This window comes from Salvelinus fontinalis, chromosome 19 (assembly GCF_029448725.1).
Source record: "Salvelinus fontinalis isolate EN_2023a chromosome 19, ASM2944872v1, whole genome shotgun sequence".
In the NCBI taxonomy this organism is placed as follows: domain Eukaryota; kingdom Metazoa; phylum Chordata; class Actinopteri; order Salmoniformes; family Salmonidae; genus Salvelinus; species Salvelinus fontinalis.
This window is the reverse complement of record NC_074683.1, coordinates 43,301,354-43,319,413: the sequence shown is the minus strand read 5'-3', so window position 1 is coordinate 43,319,413 and position 18,060 is coordinate 43,301,354. Positions and strand designations below refer to the sequence as shown.

General features: G+C 46.6%; 1 protein-coding gene across 1 annotated transcript in view; it reads left to right on the top strand.

Annotated features, from left to right (window-relative positions):
- The window catches only part of LOC129816779 (interphotoreceptor matrix proteoglycan 2-like), a 34,831-nt gene that overhangs the window by 182 nt on the left and 16,589 nt on the right, over nucleotides 1-18,060 (top strand). Inside the window, exons 2-8 of the mRNA XM_055871665.1 lie at nucleotides 364-581; nucleotides 2,056-2,114; nucleotides 2,354-2,374; nucleotides 8,708-8,928; nucleotides 12,676-12,743; nucleotides 13,775-14,749; nucleotides 15,326-15,580. Of these exons, the coding sequence (XP_055727640.1) occupies nucleotides 444-581; nucleotides 2,056-2,114; nucleotides 2,354-2,374; nucleotides 8,708-8,928; nucleotides 12,676-12,743; nucleotides 13,775-14,749; nucleotides 15,326-15,580 (1,737 nt within the window). The 5' untranslated portion in view covers nucleotides 364-443. The remainder of the gene's footprint in view (nucleotides 1-363; nucleotides 582-2,055; nucleotides 2,115-2,353; nucleotides 2,375-8,707; nucleotides 8,929-12,675; nucleotides 12,744-13,774; nucleotides 14,750-15,325; nucleotides 15,581-18,060) is intronic.

Genomic DNA, 18,060 nt, shown 5'->3' with positions numbered 1-18,060 from the left:
TCCACATTAGAAATCAGAGCACAGTTAGCCAACTCTGGCTATTGATGTCTAGGTCCACATATGAGCTTAAGCCAATCAATGCTTCTGATGTCTCGCGGTAAACATACCATTACAATGATAGTTAGAGGATTTGGCTAAAGCACATATAGCACAGACCTGCGTCGAAGTTGACAATCAGATTTCTTTAGTCCTGAAGACCCACTGGTTGTGCAGGCTTTGGATCCAGCCCAGTAGTAATGTACCTGAGTCAGCTAATTAACTCATTCTAAAGAGCTGGATTAAGTTGATTCAGAGACAAGTGTTGTAAGAAGTGTTGCATTGTAAAAACACTGACTTTTACCCTCTCACTCCCTAACCACCCAGAGGTCATCAGTGAGGTCATCATAGAGGAGCCAGAGGCTGCGGCGGCGGAGACTTCCAAAGAACCCACAAATGACATAGAGATGGAGGTGTTGGAGCGGGTCCAGCTGGAGCAGGTGGTGGAGCTGAGTATCCTGCTGAAGGGAGAGAGGTACAGCGATGCTCTCAGAGACCCTGCCAGCCTCCAGTACCAGACACTCAACCAGCAGTTCACTGACAAGGTATGACTCAGATGTTCTTTCTGCTTCTCTCACTCCTGTCACCCCTTTTCACTCTCCATCCTCTTTCATCTCCTGGCCTCTCTCAAACCCATCACTTGGTTTGTAGGCTTGGCTCTGAGGCTGTAGTGATTTATTGTTAGATTTAACACACACAGTCAGGGCACTATAAAGAACCCTCACATTTGGGCAGGATTTCAAATTCCCTTTATTTGATTGTTTGTATTTGACACTAGGCATACTTTGTGTGAAAGGATGCTGAAATTGACGGTTTATGATGTGGCTTGAGGCCGCAAGTGGGACTGGAGTGAAAAAGGAAGGACACACACCCACGAACTCACAGATAACTTTCCTCCACCATTGAGACTTTTTGACTGAGAACAACTGGGTCAGACGTTTTACTGCTGCTGGTAAAATAAGATGATTTTGACTCTCCCCTGCAAGCCATTAATGTACTCATTATTACTCTGTCTTAAACTTGATCACTCTGTGTACGGGAAGGGGGAAGGAGATAGACAGGGAAAGAAGGAGAGAGATAGAAGAGGGAGGAGGAGAGGGATGGACAAGTTCGGAAAGACACAATGTGACAGCTGGAAAAAGTAGGCTGTGTCTCCAAATGTGTCCAAATAATAGTGATTCTGAAAGCAGTTATCTGGCGCATTGAAAGGGAAAGGCAGAAAAGGGTGTAACGTTTGTACACTATTAAACTTGATGACATTTTATCACTGAGCAGGTATTCTGCAATGATGGGTCAATGAGTTAGCAGTTCAATGGTTCTCTTCACAAAGCGCTTCACATTAGCACCCAGCAACAAGGTTCAATCGGTGGTCTGAGTGCGTAGTAGTCACTAGATGGCCATGCTAGAGAGGACGTCAACTGTCAATATCCTCAGAATTCAGTACCTAAACTCTTCCTTTTTTATTTGATTAGGTTTAGGGATAAGGATAGTGATAAAGTTAGGGCACCGAGTGACATGGATGCTGATGTTGACTGTTGAACTCCCGTTGACCTCTGTGTTTGCAGATAAAGGATGCTGATGTTGACCTCCTTGTTTGCAGATAAAGGATGCTGATGTTGACCTCCTTGTTTGCAGATAAAGGATGCTGATGTTGACCTCTGTGTTTGCAGATAAAGGATGCTGATGTTGACCTCCTTGTTTGCAGATAAAGGATGCTGATGTTGACCTCTGTGTTTGGAGAAAAGGATGCTGATGTTGACCTCCTTGTTTGCAGATAAAGGATGCTGATGTTGACCTCCTTGTTTGCAGATAAATGATGCTGATGTTGACCTCTGTGTTTGCAGATAAAGGATGCTGATGTTGACCTCTGTGTTTGCAGATAAAGGATGCTGATGTTGACCTCCTTGTTTGCAGATAAAGGATGCTGATGTTGACCTCCTTGTTTGCAGATAAAGGATGCTGATGTTGACCTCCTTGTTTGCAGATAAAGGATGCTGATGTTGACCTCTGTGTTTGCAGATAAAGGATGCTGTGGGGGGACTGCCAGGCTTTAAGAGTGTGGCTGTGCTGCAGTTCAGGTAAGTCTCTACTGTAGTGGTGTAGGAAACTGGTCCTGGTCATGTCTTGATGTGCCTCAGTTTAACCAACTCCCTTAACTATCATTGTCATACTATACTGTACATAAATGTATGGCATGATGCATTAATCTTAAGATTTGGCTAAAACACACAGATGTGGCCAGGCTAGTGGTGTTAGACTGTTGGTTTGATAAATTGACCTGACCTTCTCACCTGGTCTTTGTTTATGTTTCATGCAGGCTTCAGAAGGATGCCCAAGGGTGAGTATAGACCCTTACCAACAGCCCTGGAGGTGTTCAGTCACTAGTAATCTGACCCTAGATCTGTGGTTAAGAATAACCTTGTCTACACAGAGAGTGTGTGTGTAGTTGTCGCTGTCTGAGGGTCACGTGGGATCCATGCTGTGTTTACCCGTGAGCATGCGTGGAAAAGTGTGAGGGTGTGTTGGGTGTTTTTCTTTTGTTTGCTTGGCTTAATGGTGTTATCGCGGACGCTCACCTGAAAAGCAGGATAAGGCCGGGGCCTGACAGAGAGACAAGCTGCTACCTAACCCTTAACCCAGGAGAGGAGCTCATCTCTGGGGCTTTATGCCCACAGCAATCAGCCTCATGGCCTGTCAATGTCAACTACTGGGGGGGGATGATGAATTTTTACATCAATAGTGTTAAATGTAACACTTTCAAATCAAATTTTATTGGTCACAAACACATGTTTAGCAGATGTTATTGCAGGTGTAGCAAAGTGCTTATAGTTCTTTGCAAAAAACGTTCTAGGCTAATGATGTAAGAAGAAACAAAAAAGACAAATAAATACTGCTAAGTTGCTTAGGAGCCAGAAACAGAGCTGCCATGTCTATTGGCACCATTTTGAACTTAGTTTAACACCATTTGAGATGTTCAATGCTAACAGCCTAAGAGTGTTGGATTCCTAACACCAGATGATGTTGCAAATTCCAACTTTCATTTTATTAGAGCTGATGCTTTTACACTTTCTCAGTGTTTGGGAATTAACACCTGTGGTGATACAGTAACTCATTTTGAAGTATTTTAATTATTTGCATATTCACCTGTATCACCCATGACTGTTTGGCCGTAACAGAGACATGACTGTTTGGCCGTAACAGAGACATGACTGTTTGGCCGTAACAGAGACATGACTGTTTGGCCGTAACAGAGACATGACTGTTTGGCCGTAACAGAGACATGACTGTTTGGCCGTAACAGAGACATGACTGTTTGGCCGTAACAGAGACATGACTGTTTGGCCGTAACAGAGACATGACTGTTTGGCCGTAACAGAGACATGACTGTTTGGCCGTAACAGAGACATGACTGTTTGGCCGTAACAGAGACATGACTGTGGCATTCAATGACTTTCAGTCCTGTAGCCTACACCAATTGAAAACTCGCAACACTTTTTGCCTCAACACAGAGATTTTAACACAAATTTGCTGTGTAGTCACACTAACACACACAGGAATGCACAAATGGACATATTCAATCAATCCTTATCCCAGTCTGCTGTTCCCACGTGCTTCAAGAGGGCCACCATTGTTCCTGTTCCCAAGAAAGCTAAGGTAACTGAGCTAAACGACTACCGCCCCGTAGCACTCACTTCCGTCATCATGAAGTGCTTTGAGAGACTAGTCAAGGACCATATCACCTCCACCCTACCTGACACCCTAGACCAAATCAAATTTATTTATATAGCCATTCGTACATCAGCTGATATCTCAAAGTGCTGTACAGAAACCCAGCCTAAAACCCCAAACAGCAAGCAATGCAGGTGTGGAAGCACGGTGCCTAGGAAAGACTCCCTAGAAAGGCCAAAACCTAGGAAGAAACCTAGAGAGGAACCAGGCTATGAGGGGTGGGCAGTCCTCTTCTGGCTGTGCCGGGTGGAGATTATAACAGAACATGGCCAAGATGTTCAAATGTTAATAAATGACCAGCATGGTCAAATAATAATAATCACAGTAGTTGTTGAGGGTGTAGCAAGTCAGCACCTCAGGAGTAAATGTCAGTTGGCTTTTCATAGCCGATCATTAAGAGTATCTCTGCCGCTCCTGCGTTCTCTAGAGAGTTGAAACAGCAGGTCTGGGACAGGTAGCACGTCCGGTGTACAGGTCAGGGTTCCATAGCCGCAGGCAGAACAGTTGAAACTGGAACAGCAGCAAGGCCAGGTGGACTGGGGACAGCAAGGAGTCATCATGCCAGGTAGTCCTGACGCATGGTCCTAGGGCTCGGGTCCTCCGAGAGAGAGAAAGAAAGAGAGAAGGAGAGAGAGGAAGTATACTTAAATTCACACAGGACACCGGATAAGACAGAAGAAGTACTCCAGATATAACAAACTGACCCTAGCCCCCCGACACATAAACTACTGCAGCATAGATACTGGAGGCTGAGACAGGAGGGGTCAGGAGACACTGTAGCCCCATCCGATGATACCCCCGGACAGGGCCAAACGGGAAGGATATAACCCCACCCACTTTGCCAAAGCACAGCCCGCACACCACTAGAGGGATATCTTCAACCACCAACTTACCGTCCTGAGACAAGGCCGAGTATAGCCCACAAAGATCTCCGCCACGGCACAAACCAGGGGGGGGGGGGGGAAGATCACGTCAGTGACTCAACCCACTCAAGTGATGCACCCCTCCTAGGGACGGCATGAAAGAGCACCACTAAGCCAGTGACTCAGCCCCTGTCATAGGGTTAGAGGCAGAGAATACCAGTGGAGAGAGGGGAACCGGCCAGGCAGAGACAGCAAGGGTGGTTCGTTGCTCCAGAGCCTTTCTGTTCACCTTCACACTCCTGGGCCCGACTACACTGAATCATATGACCTACTGAAGAGGTAAGTCTTCAGTAAAGACTTAAAGGTTGAGACCGAGTCTGCGTCTCTCACATGGGTAGGCAGACCATTCCATAAAAATGGAGATCTATAGGAGAAAGCCCTGCCTCCAGCTGTTTGCTTAGAAATTCTAGGGACTATTTAGGAGGCCTGCGTCTTGTGACCGTAGCGTACGTGTAGGTATGTACGGCAGGACCAACTCGGAAAGATAGGTAGGAGCAAGCCCATGTAACGCTTGTAGGTTAACAGTAAAACCTTGAAATCAGCCCTTGCCTTAACAGTAAGCCAGTGTAGGGAAGCTAGCACTGGAGTAATATGATCAAATTTTTTGGTTCTAGTCAGGATTCTAGCAGGCGTATTTAGCACTAACTGAAGTTCATTTGGTGCTTTATCCTGGTGGCCGGAAAGTAGAGCATTGCAGTAGTCTAACCTAGAAGTAACAAAAGCATGGATTAATTTTTCTGCATCATTTTTGGACAGAACATTTCTGATTTTTGCAATGTTACGTAGATGGAAAAAGGCTGTCCTTGAAACAGTCTTGGTATGTTCGTCAAAAGAGAGATCAGGGTCCAGAGTAACGCCAAGGTCCTTCACAGTTTTATTTGAGACGACTTTACAACCATCAAGATTAATTGTCAGATTCAACAGAAGTACTCTTTGTTTCTTGGGACCTAGAACAAGCATCTCTGTTTTGTCCGTGTTTAAAAGTAGAAAGTTTTCAGCCATCCACTTCCTTATGTCTGAAACACAGGCTTCTAGCGAGGTCAATTTTGTGGCTTCACCATGTTTCATTGAAATGTACAGATGTGTGTCATCCGCATAGCAGTGAAAGTTAACATTATGTTTTCGAATGACATCCCCAAGAGGTAAAATATATAGTGATAACAATAGTGGTCCTAAAACGGAACCTTGAGGAACACCGAAATGTACAGTTGATTTGTCAGAGGACAAACCATTCACAGAGACAAACTGATATCTTTCCGACAGATAAGATCTAAACCAGGCCAGAAATTGTCCTTGTAGACCAATTTGGGTTTCCAATCTCTCCAAAAGAATGTGGTGATCGATGGTATCTCCCACTCCAATTTGCTTACCGCCCCAATAGGTCCACAGACGACGCAATCGCAACCACACTGCACACTGTCCTAACCCATCTGGACAAGAGGAATACCTATGTGAGAATGCTGTTCATCGACTACAGCTTAGCATTTAACATAAATGGGTCTCGACCCCGCCCTGTGCAATTGGGTACTGGACTTCCTGACGGGCCGCCCCCCAGGTGGTGAGGGTAGGTAACAACATCTCCACCCCGCTGATCCTCAACACTGGGGCCCCACAAGGGTGCGTTCTGAGCCCTCTCCTGTACTCCCTGTTCACACACGACTTCGTGGCCATGTACGCATCCAACTCAATCATCAAGTTTGCGGACGACACTACAGTGGTAGGCTTGATTACCAACAACGACGAGACGGCCTACAGGGAGGAGGTGAGGGCCCTCGGAGTGTGGTGTCAGGAAAATAACCTCACACTCAACGTCAACAAAACAAAGGAGATAATTGCGGACTTCAGGAAACAGCAGAGGGAGCACCCCCCTATCCACATCGACGGGACAGTAGTGGAGAGGGTAGTAAGTTTTAAGTTCCTCGGCGTACACATCACGGACAAACTGAATTGGTCCACCCACACAGACAGCGTTGTGAAGAAGGCGCAGCAGTGCCGAAGAAATTCGGCTTGTCACCAAAAGCACTCACAAACTTCTACAGATGCACAATCGAGAGCATCCTGTCGGGCTGTATCACCACCTGGTACGGCAACTGCTCCGCCCACAGCCGTAAGGCTCTCCAGAGGGTAGTGAGGTCTGCACAACGCATCGCTGGGGGCAAACTACCTGCCCTCCAGAACACCTACACCACCCGATGTCACAGGAAGGCCATAAATATCATCAAGGACAACAACCACCTGAGCCACTGCCTGTTCACCCCGCTATCATCCAGAAGGCGAGGTCAGTACAGGTGCATCAAAGCAGGGACCGAGAGACTGAAAAAAAGCTTCTATCTCAAGGCCATCAGACTGTTAAACAGCCACCACTAACATTGAGTGGCTGCTGCCAACATACTGACTCAACTCCAGCTCACTTTAATAATGGAAATTGATCAAAAATGTATCACTAGCCACTTTAAACAATGCCACTTAATATAATGTACAGTGGGGAGAACAAGTATTTGATACACTGCCGATTTTGCAGGTTTTCCTACTTACAAAGCATGTAGAGGTCTGTAATTTTTATCATAGGTACACTTCAACTGTGAGAGACGGAATCTAAAACAAAAATCCACTGTATATGTATATACTGTACTCTATATCATCTACTGCATCTTGCCATCTGTGTAATACATGTATCACTAGCCACTTTAAACTATGCACTTTTATGTTTACATACCCTACATTACTCATCTCATATGTATATACTGTACTCGATACCATCTACTGCATCTTGCCTATGCCGTTCTGTACCATCACTCATTCATATATCTTTATGTACATATTCTTTATCCCTTTACACTTGTGTGTATAAGGTAGTAGTTGTGGAATTGTTAGGTTAGATTACTCGTTGGTTATTACTGCATTGTCGGAACTAGAAGCACAAGTATTTCGTTACACATGGTTAGCAGATGTTAATGCGAGTGTATGTGACAAATACAATTTGATTTGATTTGAAATGCGCGCACACACACACACACACACACACACACACACACACACACACACACACACACACACACACACACACACACACACACACACACACACACACACACACACACACACACACACACACACACACACACACACACACACACACACAAACAATCCTCTGTTTATGCACTTACATGGGAGTTCACTAAGGAAAGCCTTGCTCTCCTCTGAGTGATGATCCCAGGTCACTAGTGTTCCATTGTGGTACTGACAGGAACAGAACAGTAGACCCATCTGCTCGCCTCGTATCTGCAGGTGCAGCACACGAGTAGAAAGGAACATAGACTAGTTTCAAGTGTCATTAAACATTTGGATTCTGAAAGTTGTTGTATCAAGGAGTATTCCTTTTCCAAGTTTGATCTGACAGCAGGAGAACCGGGATGAGGTGGTGCAGTGAGCTCATTACAGGCACGTGCCTCACCCTGGGCCATGCCAAGCCTGCTGAGAGATCTAGGTCACAGGGAAAAAGAGAAGAGCAGAGAAGGGCTCCCTGAAGCCATATGAAGCTGATAGATTGCTTTTCCACATAGCCAGGTTCAACATCTAGAATCTCTTGTGTGTTTTTTTTTTTGTGTTTATGACCATATTGATCACTTTGGTGGTTGGTCTGGTTTGATGGAAGTCATGGAAGTTGTAGACGATGCTCCAGGCGGGTGTAAATCTGGTGTAAATCTATAAAACTATCACTTCAGAATAGACTCATATGTATTTAACAGGTTGGTGAGTAAATCAAAGTACTGTGTTTGGAACTCTACTCCACCAAGGGAAACTTCTCTCCTCTTAGAGATGCTGTTTCTAGCTAAGCATATTAGATACGGTAGATGAATAAACTTATCAATAAAATAATATATACATAGATAGTAAAATTGATTTGTCAATAGGTGTATGGGTGGATAGACTGATGATGGATGGAAATATATTTAATAGATTGATATATTGATCAACTGACAGACTAACTGACTGATGTATCTATATTGCCATTGCAGGTTGGATGGTGTGGTGGTGGTCTATGCAGTGACAGTGGAGGTGGAAGGCGAGGGGGTGAGCAGTGACCAGCTGGACTACCTGACCCTGCAGTCCAATCTGGTGGAGAACTCCTACAGAGAGGTGAAGGAGAGGAACTACATCACCGAGGCCCAGCACAAGGACAACATCATCAGTGATACAACTCTGGTCCTGGACCCTGACTCACTGCAACTATATACTGGTAAGACATACAACACTACTGTACAATATACTGTCTTTACGTTACCATACAATGCCAAACCACGAGACACAACACTCTGGAACTGTAGCCCAGGGCCGGCTCTAGCGGAAGCAAGATTAGGTTGGCAAAACATTTGACGGTGGAGAGAAACATTTAAGTTTTAAAGTTAATTTCCTTACATTTTCCACATTTTGCCATGGGCCAGAGAGAAAGTGTTGTAGTTCTAAAGCAAACTTTCTCAAATGTAATACATTTTGCCATTGGCTGGAGAGAGAACGTTGCAATTTCATAACAAATTGCATGCAATTTTATTCAGTATGCCATGGGGCATCAACACTTTTTTTTTGCAGTTTTACAGCAAACTTCCTGCAGATCTACCCATTTGTTCATGGGGTGGAGAGACATTTGTGACATTTTAAAGCAATTCTACAATTGTTTTAATTATTTATGCCATGATAATATGACATCTGAGTGAGAATGGGGGAAAAATTATCTATGGGGGCTCCCTGGAGCACAGGCCCTCTAAGCACGTGCCTTGTATGTCCAGTCAGTATTTGGCCATGATTACTTAAAGTTTAGATACTCTTGGTCATGTAGTATATGTGGACACTGGAACTAAGGGGCCTAGCCTGAACCATGAAAAACAGCCCCAGACCATTATTCCTCCTCCACCAAACTTTACAGTTGGCGCTATGCATTGGGGCAGGTAGCGTTCTACTGGCATCCGCCAAACCCAAATTTGTCAGTCGGACTACCAAATGGTGAAGCGTGATTCATCACTCCAGAGAACGTGTTTCCACTGCTCTAGAGTCCAATGGCGGCGAGCTTTACACCACTCCAGCCGACACTTGGTATTGTGCATGGTGATCTTAGACTTGTGTGCGGCTGCTCGGCCATGAAAACCCATTTCATAAAGCTCCCGACGAACAGTTCTTGTGCCGACGTTGCTTCCAGAGGCAGTTTAGAACTCGGTAGTGAGTTTTGCCATCGAGGACAAATCATTTTTATGCGCTTCAGCACTCGGCGGTCCCGTTCTATGAGAGTGTGTGGCCTACCACTTCGGGTCTGAACTGTTGTTGCTCCTAGACGTTTCCACTTCACAATAACAGCACTTAGTGTTGACCGGGGCAGCTCTAGCAGGGTAGAAATTTGACAACCTGACTGGTTGGAAACGTGGCATCCTATGACGGTGCCATGTTGAAAGTCAATGAGCTCTTCAGTATGGGCCATTCTCCTACCAATGTTTGTCTATGGAGATTGCATGGCTGTGTGTTCAATTTTATACACCTGTCATCAACGGATGTTCCTGAAATAGCCAAATCCACTAATTTAAAGGGGTGTCCACATACTGTTGTGCATATATATTGTAGCTACTGTACACTAACCACCAATCAAAAAGTTGTTAGCTGACATGGCTAATTGAGTGACTGTCAGTGAGTGACCTAACAAAAGAAAAACTGCTAATGCACAGACAAATTTTGAAATTACACTTAGTGTATTCTACGATTCTTACACTCAATAGTAAGTTGAGATCCCGACTGACTTCCAAATCGATATACAGTGCCTTTGGAAAGTTTTCAGACCCCTCGACTTTTTCCACATTTTTTTTACGTTACAGCTTTATTCTGAAATGGATAAACTTCATTATCCTCAGCAATCTGCACACAATACCCCATAATGACTTGGCAAAAACAGTTTTTTTGAAATTTTTGCAAATGTATTAAAAATTTGAATACCTTATGAAAATAAGTATTCAGACCCTTTGTTATGAGACTAGAACTTGAGCTCAGGTGCATCCTGTTTCCATTGATCATCCTTGAGATGTTTCTACAACTTGATTGGAGTCCACCAGTGGTAAATTCAATTGATTGGACATGATTTGGAAAGGTACACACCTGTCTATATAAGGTCCCACAGTTGACAGTGCATGTCAGCGACAAACACCAAGCCATGAGGTCAAAGGAATTGTCCGTAGAGCTCCGAGACAGGATTGTGTCGAGGCACAGATCCGGGGAAGGGTACCAATATATTGCCACAGAATTGAAGGTCCCCAAGAACACAGTGGTCTCCATCATTGTTAAATGGAAGAAGTTTGGAACTGCCAAGACTCTTCCTAGAGCTGGTCGCCCGTCCAAACTGAGCATTTGGGGGAGAAGGGCCTTGGTCAGGGAGGTGACCAAGAACTTGATGGTCACTCTGACAGAGCTCCAGAGTTCCTCTGTGGAGATGGGAGAACCTTCCAGAAGGACAACCGTCTCTGCAGCACTCCACCAATCAGGCGTTTATGGTAGATTGGCCAAAAGAAAGCCACTCGTCAGTAAAAGGCACATGAAGCCCGCTAGTTTGCCAAAAGGCACCTAAAGGACTCTCAGACCATGAGAAACAAGATTCTCTGGTCTGATGAAACCAAGATTGAACTCTTTGGCCTGAATCCCAAGCCTCATTTCTGGAGGAAACCTGGCACCATCCCTACAATGAAGCATGGTGGTGGCAGCATCATGCTGTGGTTATGTTTTTCAGCGGCAGGGACTGGGAGACTAGCCAGGACCAACTGCTGGGGAGCCAGGCCCAGCCAATCAGAATGAGTTTTTTCCCACAAAAGGGCTTTATTACAGACAGAAATTTTTCTCAGTTTCATCAGCTGTCCGGGTGGCTGGTCTCAGACGATCCCGCAGGTGAAGAAGCCGGATGTGTAGGTCCTGGGCTGGCGTGGTTACACGTGGCCTGCGGTTGTGAGGCCGGTTGGACCTCCTGGCAAATTCTCTAAAACGACATTGGAGGCGGCTTATGGTAGAGCAATGGACATTACTTTCTCTGGCAAAAGCTCTGGTGGACATTCCTGCAGTCAGCATGCCAATTGCACTCTCCCTCAACTTGAGACATCTGTGGCATTGTGTTGTGTGACAATATATAAGTGTGTGTGTATATAATGTTTTGGGGGTCGGGGGCCCCCTTGCGGCGGAGGGTCCTAAGCGACCACTTATGTCTGGAACCAGCCCTGCTGTGAATTCCATGGGACACACATACACATGCACTCACACACGTGCATGCTCCACACAAACACACACGTGCAAACACTGCTTTAGCGAGTGTGAAATTTAGCTTGTCAGTAAGTAGGTTAGCTCTAACTTCTGGCAGGGTTTCATCCAGCAAATGGAACAAGTTCTACAGTAATGACGGCTATACCTTCTCCCTGGGCTATGTTGAATTCTCCCTGGCGGTGTCGTAAAAGAATCAGTGTCATTAGTTTCCTGTGTTTCCCTGAAGATGGATGCCGTCTGATGGACTGGGACATCTGATATGAGGGGTAACTACTGTCAGATGCCTGCCTGGCACAGTGTGTGGTGACTTACAGGCACTGCTTATTAACTCCAAGTTACAGCCTCCAGGCCTGATGGTAATGCAGTCTTGGCCCACAGTGGCAGGTATAGGGGCCAGATCTATAGGGTTATTAGTAGTGTTCCCCTTAGGTAAACACACACAGTCAGCACCACCACTGTCAGGACTGGGGAGAGTGGATTTTACAGAAGAGAGGGAGAGTGGATTTTACAGAAGAGAGGGAGAGTGTAAAAATGTAATTCCTCTTATACATTGAGAGAGAAAGTTTGACTTATTATGCAGCTGAGTTTGTTGAGATCCTTTTGATGTTGTTTTTAATGATCCTGGAAATCTGAATATTAGGTGTGATTGAATAGGCTCTCCAGTGACTCTGTGACAGTTGATTCTGTGTCCTCTTTGGTTCCACAGTGTCCAGTGTTAATGAGTCCTTTGAGCCCACTGCTGGAATACCCGAGGATTACACCAACGGCAGTGTGGTAAGTCAGAGGTCATCTCCATGACAACAGCCTTTGACCTCTCCTGTTGGTCCAGAGGTACTTTCTGGACAACAGTGAGATAGGCACAATGTTGAGCATGGATATTTTAAAAATATCAAACTAAATCTATATAGGTGTGCATTTCAGTGTGGTGTGTTAGAATGGTGTGTTAGAATGGTGTGTTAGAGTGGTGTGTTAGGTAGTGTCTTGCTAAGACTGCTGCTTGGTGGTGTTATCCAGGCCTGTCCAGTGCTGAGGAAGTACAGGATGAGGGGAAGGCTTTGAGGATTAGCTCTTGCTATAATAATCCACTACTCTTCTGGGGCTAGAGAGAGACAGATAGGGTGAGAGATTCTCAATCCAACTGTGTTTGTGAGGGATAGGTCTGGAACATTTTTAAAGATTGAAGATGAGCAGTTTGAATGCAGGACTCTATTTTCATTGTTGAATTTTACACGTCTGTCTGATTCTGCCAGTAGTCCAGTAGCTGTGTAGTGGTAATCCGAGCTGGGAGCTCCAGTCTTAGTCTTGAACAGTAACTGGGTCTGCTGGTCTACTTTGCGTGCTAAGGCCCTAAGTGATTAATTTGAGTAATTACATGGACTGGAAGAGGTTGGCAAACTACCAGTCAGTAACTGGCATTCACAGCCAACTGCACACAGTCATAACAGAAGCAGTAGGCATCCAAGCTGCCCAGAACCTACCTTATCTTAGAGTGATATTCAAGTTTTATCATAGTTAGTATTATGCCTTGGAGTAGGTGTCACACCATGTAGGTAGTTAAAACTTGATAACAATACACCGAGCATGTGTGTGTGTGTGTGTGTGTCAGTAAATCAATTTTGGCAGTCATTAAGTCATGGAAACCTATAGTTCCCTAGCCTTGCCGTTTTGAAGACTACTGATTATAATACTATACAGTTCAGGGTTGGGGTCAATTCCATGTCCTGAATTGAAATGGAATGCAACCCCAACCTGATGGTGTAACAATTGATGGACTAATGGGTTTCTCCTCTGTTTCTGTTGTCCAGGAGGACATTTTGGCTGTTGAGATGACCCCAGACGCCCCCGAGGTTGAAGCTGAGGATGTAGCGACAGGGGAGAATGATGTCATTGTTGTAAAGGAGAGCATGACCCTCCCCGCTGAGCTTGAGGTGACCATCGATGACACAAGCATTGAGGAGGAGGTTCTGCTGTTGGGGAACACTGTGTCTACAGAGAGCCCTCTGTTGGAGGACCTCCCTACAGACCCTACCTCCCCTGAGCAGCCAGAGGGTGCTACGCTCCCCGAGCCTCCTGTGGAGATAGAGGCCTCTGGTTCAGGTGTTAAAGTACTGAAGGACTTGCACTTCCAGCCTGAGGAAGAAGAAGCCATAGAAGAAGAGCCAGCTCCAGAAGAGGAACTGACCATAGAAGAAAAGGTAGTTCCGGAAGAGGTAATCATAGAGGAAGATATCCAAACAGAGGAAGCAGAAGTGGTGGTCTCTGAGGAAGATATGGTAGAGGAGGAAACAGTGGAGGTCCCTGACAGTGGAGGTCCCAATCCCCCTGCCATTGCGACTCTGCCCCCAGATGAACCTGAAGAGGAGACTAACGTGGTGCTGGCTTATCCAGAAATACCTGAATATGGAGTGGAAATTGAGAGCTTAGAGGGACCAATCACCGAGAAGCCAGTAACTAAAGAGGATGCTCTGGAAGTGGAGGAAGAGGTGGCAGAAGAAGTGGTCGTTGAAGTTCCGGACATTTCTGAGGAGGACTTGGTAGAAGACGAGATCTTATTGGTCGATGAGGCTGCTCCGGAGGCCACCCACACCACCCCTCTCTCTGCGGAGAAAGAGTCACCCTTCACTCGAGTCTCTGATGTCATAGTAGATGAGGAGGTTACAGAGGCCACGGCCCTGGACACAGCCGCAGAACCAGAGGCAGAACAGGAGGACCAAGGGGTCACCCCAGCTCTCATACCCGCCGAGTACCACCCTGGTCCAGACATTTCTATCACTCTGGAGGTAATGACAGATGACTGAGAGATGATGCTTGTATTGTGTGTTAGTCAGAGCTCTGAGTGACTAGGAAAAACTCCCCTTGTTATAGTACCGTTTAAGCAAGCAGAAATACAGTGGGCATGACGAGGTTTGCATTTCTGCCTGCTTGAACTGCGAATAGCTCAGACACACGTGAAAACATGTAATGACCATGGGAATCGTATTTGTGCATCTTTGAGCAATGATCTATCGATTCCTGGGATCATTTCATGTTTTCATGTGAATGACAGATTGTTCACCGTTCGTTCGCTTGCTATCGGCGCGGTGTGTTATAGGAACCACCCGCCAGCGTCGATTGACGGCCGTCATTTTCACCCATTTCAACATGTAGAATCAGTTTGCAAATTACGACCGGCACTCTGTTTAGAGGTGCTAAGTACTCTCGGCCAGCAATCCTACTAGTCTGTCCATGTCTTAAGTCTAATCATCCGTAAGCACAGGAAGAATCATGAATTTTATCATGTTTTATCATGAATGTTACGAAATGTTGTTTCACACTGACCAATTGCACCATGAATTGTGTCATGTCTATTTAACCAGCTGCAGACGATAGACCCTGTGACAGACTATGACCTGGTCCACTTTGGCGGGACAAACCAAACAGAGGAAGGGAGCAGTGGGTACCCTTCTGGAGTGGTAAATAGTACGGACCACAGCATTGCCATGCCAATCAACCCTGGGCGGGCTCTGATGGTGTTCTTCAGTCTGAGGGTCACCAACATGATGTTCTCAGATGACCTCTTCAATAAGAGCTCCGCAGAATACAAGGCCCTAGAACAAAGGTTCCTCGAGCTGGTGAGCTATTCATTTTGATAATTTATTCACCCCATATTTACTTAATTTGAAGTGTTGTATGTAGACAGTGCTCACTCCCTCTACCCTTCTCTCTCGCTCTCTCCTACCCATCTCTCTCGCTCTCTCCTACCCATCTCTCTCGCTCTCTCCTACCCATCTCTCTCTCTCTCTCTCTCTCTCTCTCGCTCTCTCTCGCTCTCTCCTACCCATCTCTCTCTCTCTCTCGCTCTCTCTCTCCTAACCATCTCTCGCTCTCTCTCTCTCTCGCTCTCTCTCTCCTACCCATCTCCCTCTCTCTCGCTCTCTCGCTCTCTCGCTCTCTCCTACCCATCTCTCTCTCGCTCTCTCCTACCCATCTCTCTCTCGCTCTCTCCTACCCATCTTTCTCTCGCTCTCTCACCCATCTTTCTCTCGCTCTCTCTCTCTCTATCTCTCTCTCTCTCTCTCTCTCTCTCTCCTACCCATCTCTCTCTCTCGCTCTCTCTCTCCTACCCATCTCCCTCTCTCTCTACTACTCATCTCTCTCTCTCTCTCTCTCTCTCTACTACTCATCTCTCTCTCTCTCTCTCTCTACTACCCATCTCTCTCTCGCTCTCTCTCTCTCCTACCCCTCTCTCTCTCTGCTACCCATCTTTCTCTCTCTCCTACCCATCTTTCTCTCGCTCTCTCTCGCTCTCTCCCTCTCTCGCTCTCCTACCCATCTTTCTCTCGCTCTCTCGCTCTCTCTTTCCTACCCATCTCTCTCTCTCGCTCTCTCTCTCCTACCCATCTCTCTCGCTCTCCTACCCATCTTTCTCTCGCTCTCTCTCGCTCTCTCCCTCTCTCGCTCTCTCCTACCCATTTTTCTTTCTCTCTCGCTCTCTCCTATCCATCTCTCTCTCTCTACTACCCATCTCTCTCTCTCTCTCTCTCTCTCTCTACTACCCATCTCTCTATCACTCTCTCTTTCTCTCCTACCCCTCTCTCTCTATCTCTGCTACCCATGTCTCTCTCTCTCTCTCTCTCTCTCTCTCTCTCCTACCTCTCTCTCTCTCTCCTACCCATCTCTCTCTCTCTCATACCCATCTTTCTCTCGCGCTCTCTCTCTCTCACTCTCTCGCGCTCTCTCTCTCACTCTCTCGTGCCCTCTCCTCTCACTCTCTCTCGCTCGTTCTCTCTCTCTCTCTCTCCTACCCGTCTCTCTCTTTCTCTCTCTCCTACCCATCTTTCTCTCTCTCCTACCCATCTCTCTCTCTCTCCTACCATCTTTCTCTCTCTCTCTCTCCTACCCACCTTTCTCTCGCTCTCTCTCGCGCTCTCTCTCTCACTCTCTCGCGCTCTCTCTCTCACTCTCTCGCGCTCTCTCTCTCACTCTCTCCCGCTCTCTCTCTCTCTCTCTCTCCTACCCGTCTCTCTTTCTCTCTCCTACCGTCTCTCTTTCTCTCTCCTACCCATCTCTCTCTCTCTCCTACCCATTTCTCTCTCTCTCTCCTACCTCTCTCTCTCTCTCTCTCCTACCATCTCCCCCCTCTCGCTCTCTCTCTCTCTCTCTCTCTCGCTCTCCTCTACCCATCTCTCTCTCGCTCTCTCCTACCCATCTCTCTCTCTCTCTCTCCTACCCATCTCTCTCTCGCTCTCTCCTACCCATCTCTCTCTCGCTCTCTCCTACCCATCTCTCTCTCGCTCTCTCCTACCCATCTCTCTCTCGCTCTCTCCTACCATCTCTCGCTCTCTCCTACCCATCTCCTCCCTCTCTCTCTCTCTCTCTCTCTCTCTCTCTCCTACCCCTCTCTCTCTCTCTCTCTCTCTCTCTCCTACCATCTCTCTCTCTCTCTCTTTCTCTCTCTCTCTCCTCCTCTCCCTCTCTCTCTCTCTCTCTCTCTCTCTCCTACCATCTCTCCCTCTCGCTCTCTCTCTCGCCCTCTCTCTCCTACCCATCTTCTCTCTCTCCTACCCATCTTTCTCTCTCTCTCTCTCTCACTCTCTCTCGCGCTCTCTCTCGCTCTCTCTCTCTCTCTCTCCTACCCATCTCTTTCTCTCTCTCTCCTACCCATCTCTCTCGCTCTCCTACCCATCTTTCTCTCGCTCTCTCTCGCTCTCTCTTTCCTACCCATCTCTCTCTCTCGCTCTCTCTCTCCTACCCATCTCTCTCGCTCTCCTACCCATCTTTCTCTCGCTCGCTCTCTCTCTCTCTCCTACCCATCTCTCTCTCTCTCGCTCTCTCCCTCTCTCGCTCTCTCCTACCCATCTTTCTCTCGCTCTCTCGCTCTCTCTTTCCTGCCCATCTCTCTCTCTCGCTCTCTCTCTCCTACCCATCTCTCTCGCTCTCCTACCCATCTTTCTCTCGCTCTCTCTCGCTCTCTCCCTCTCTCGCTCTCTCCTACCCATTTTTCTTTCTCTCTCGCTCTCTCCTATCCATCTCTCTCTCTCTACTACCCTCCTCTCTCTCTCTCTCTCTCTCTCTCTCTCTCTCTCTCTCTCTCTCTACTACCCATCTCTCT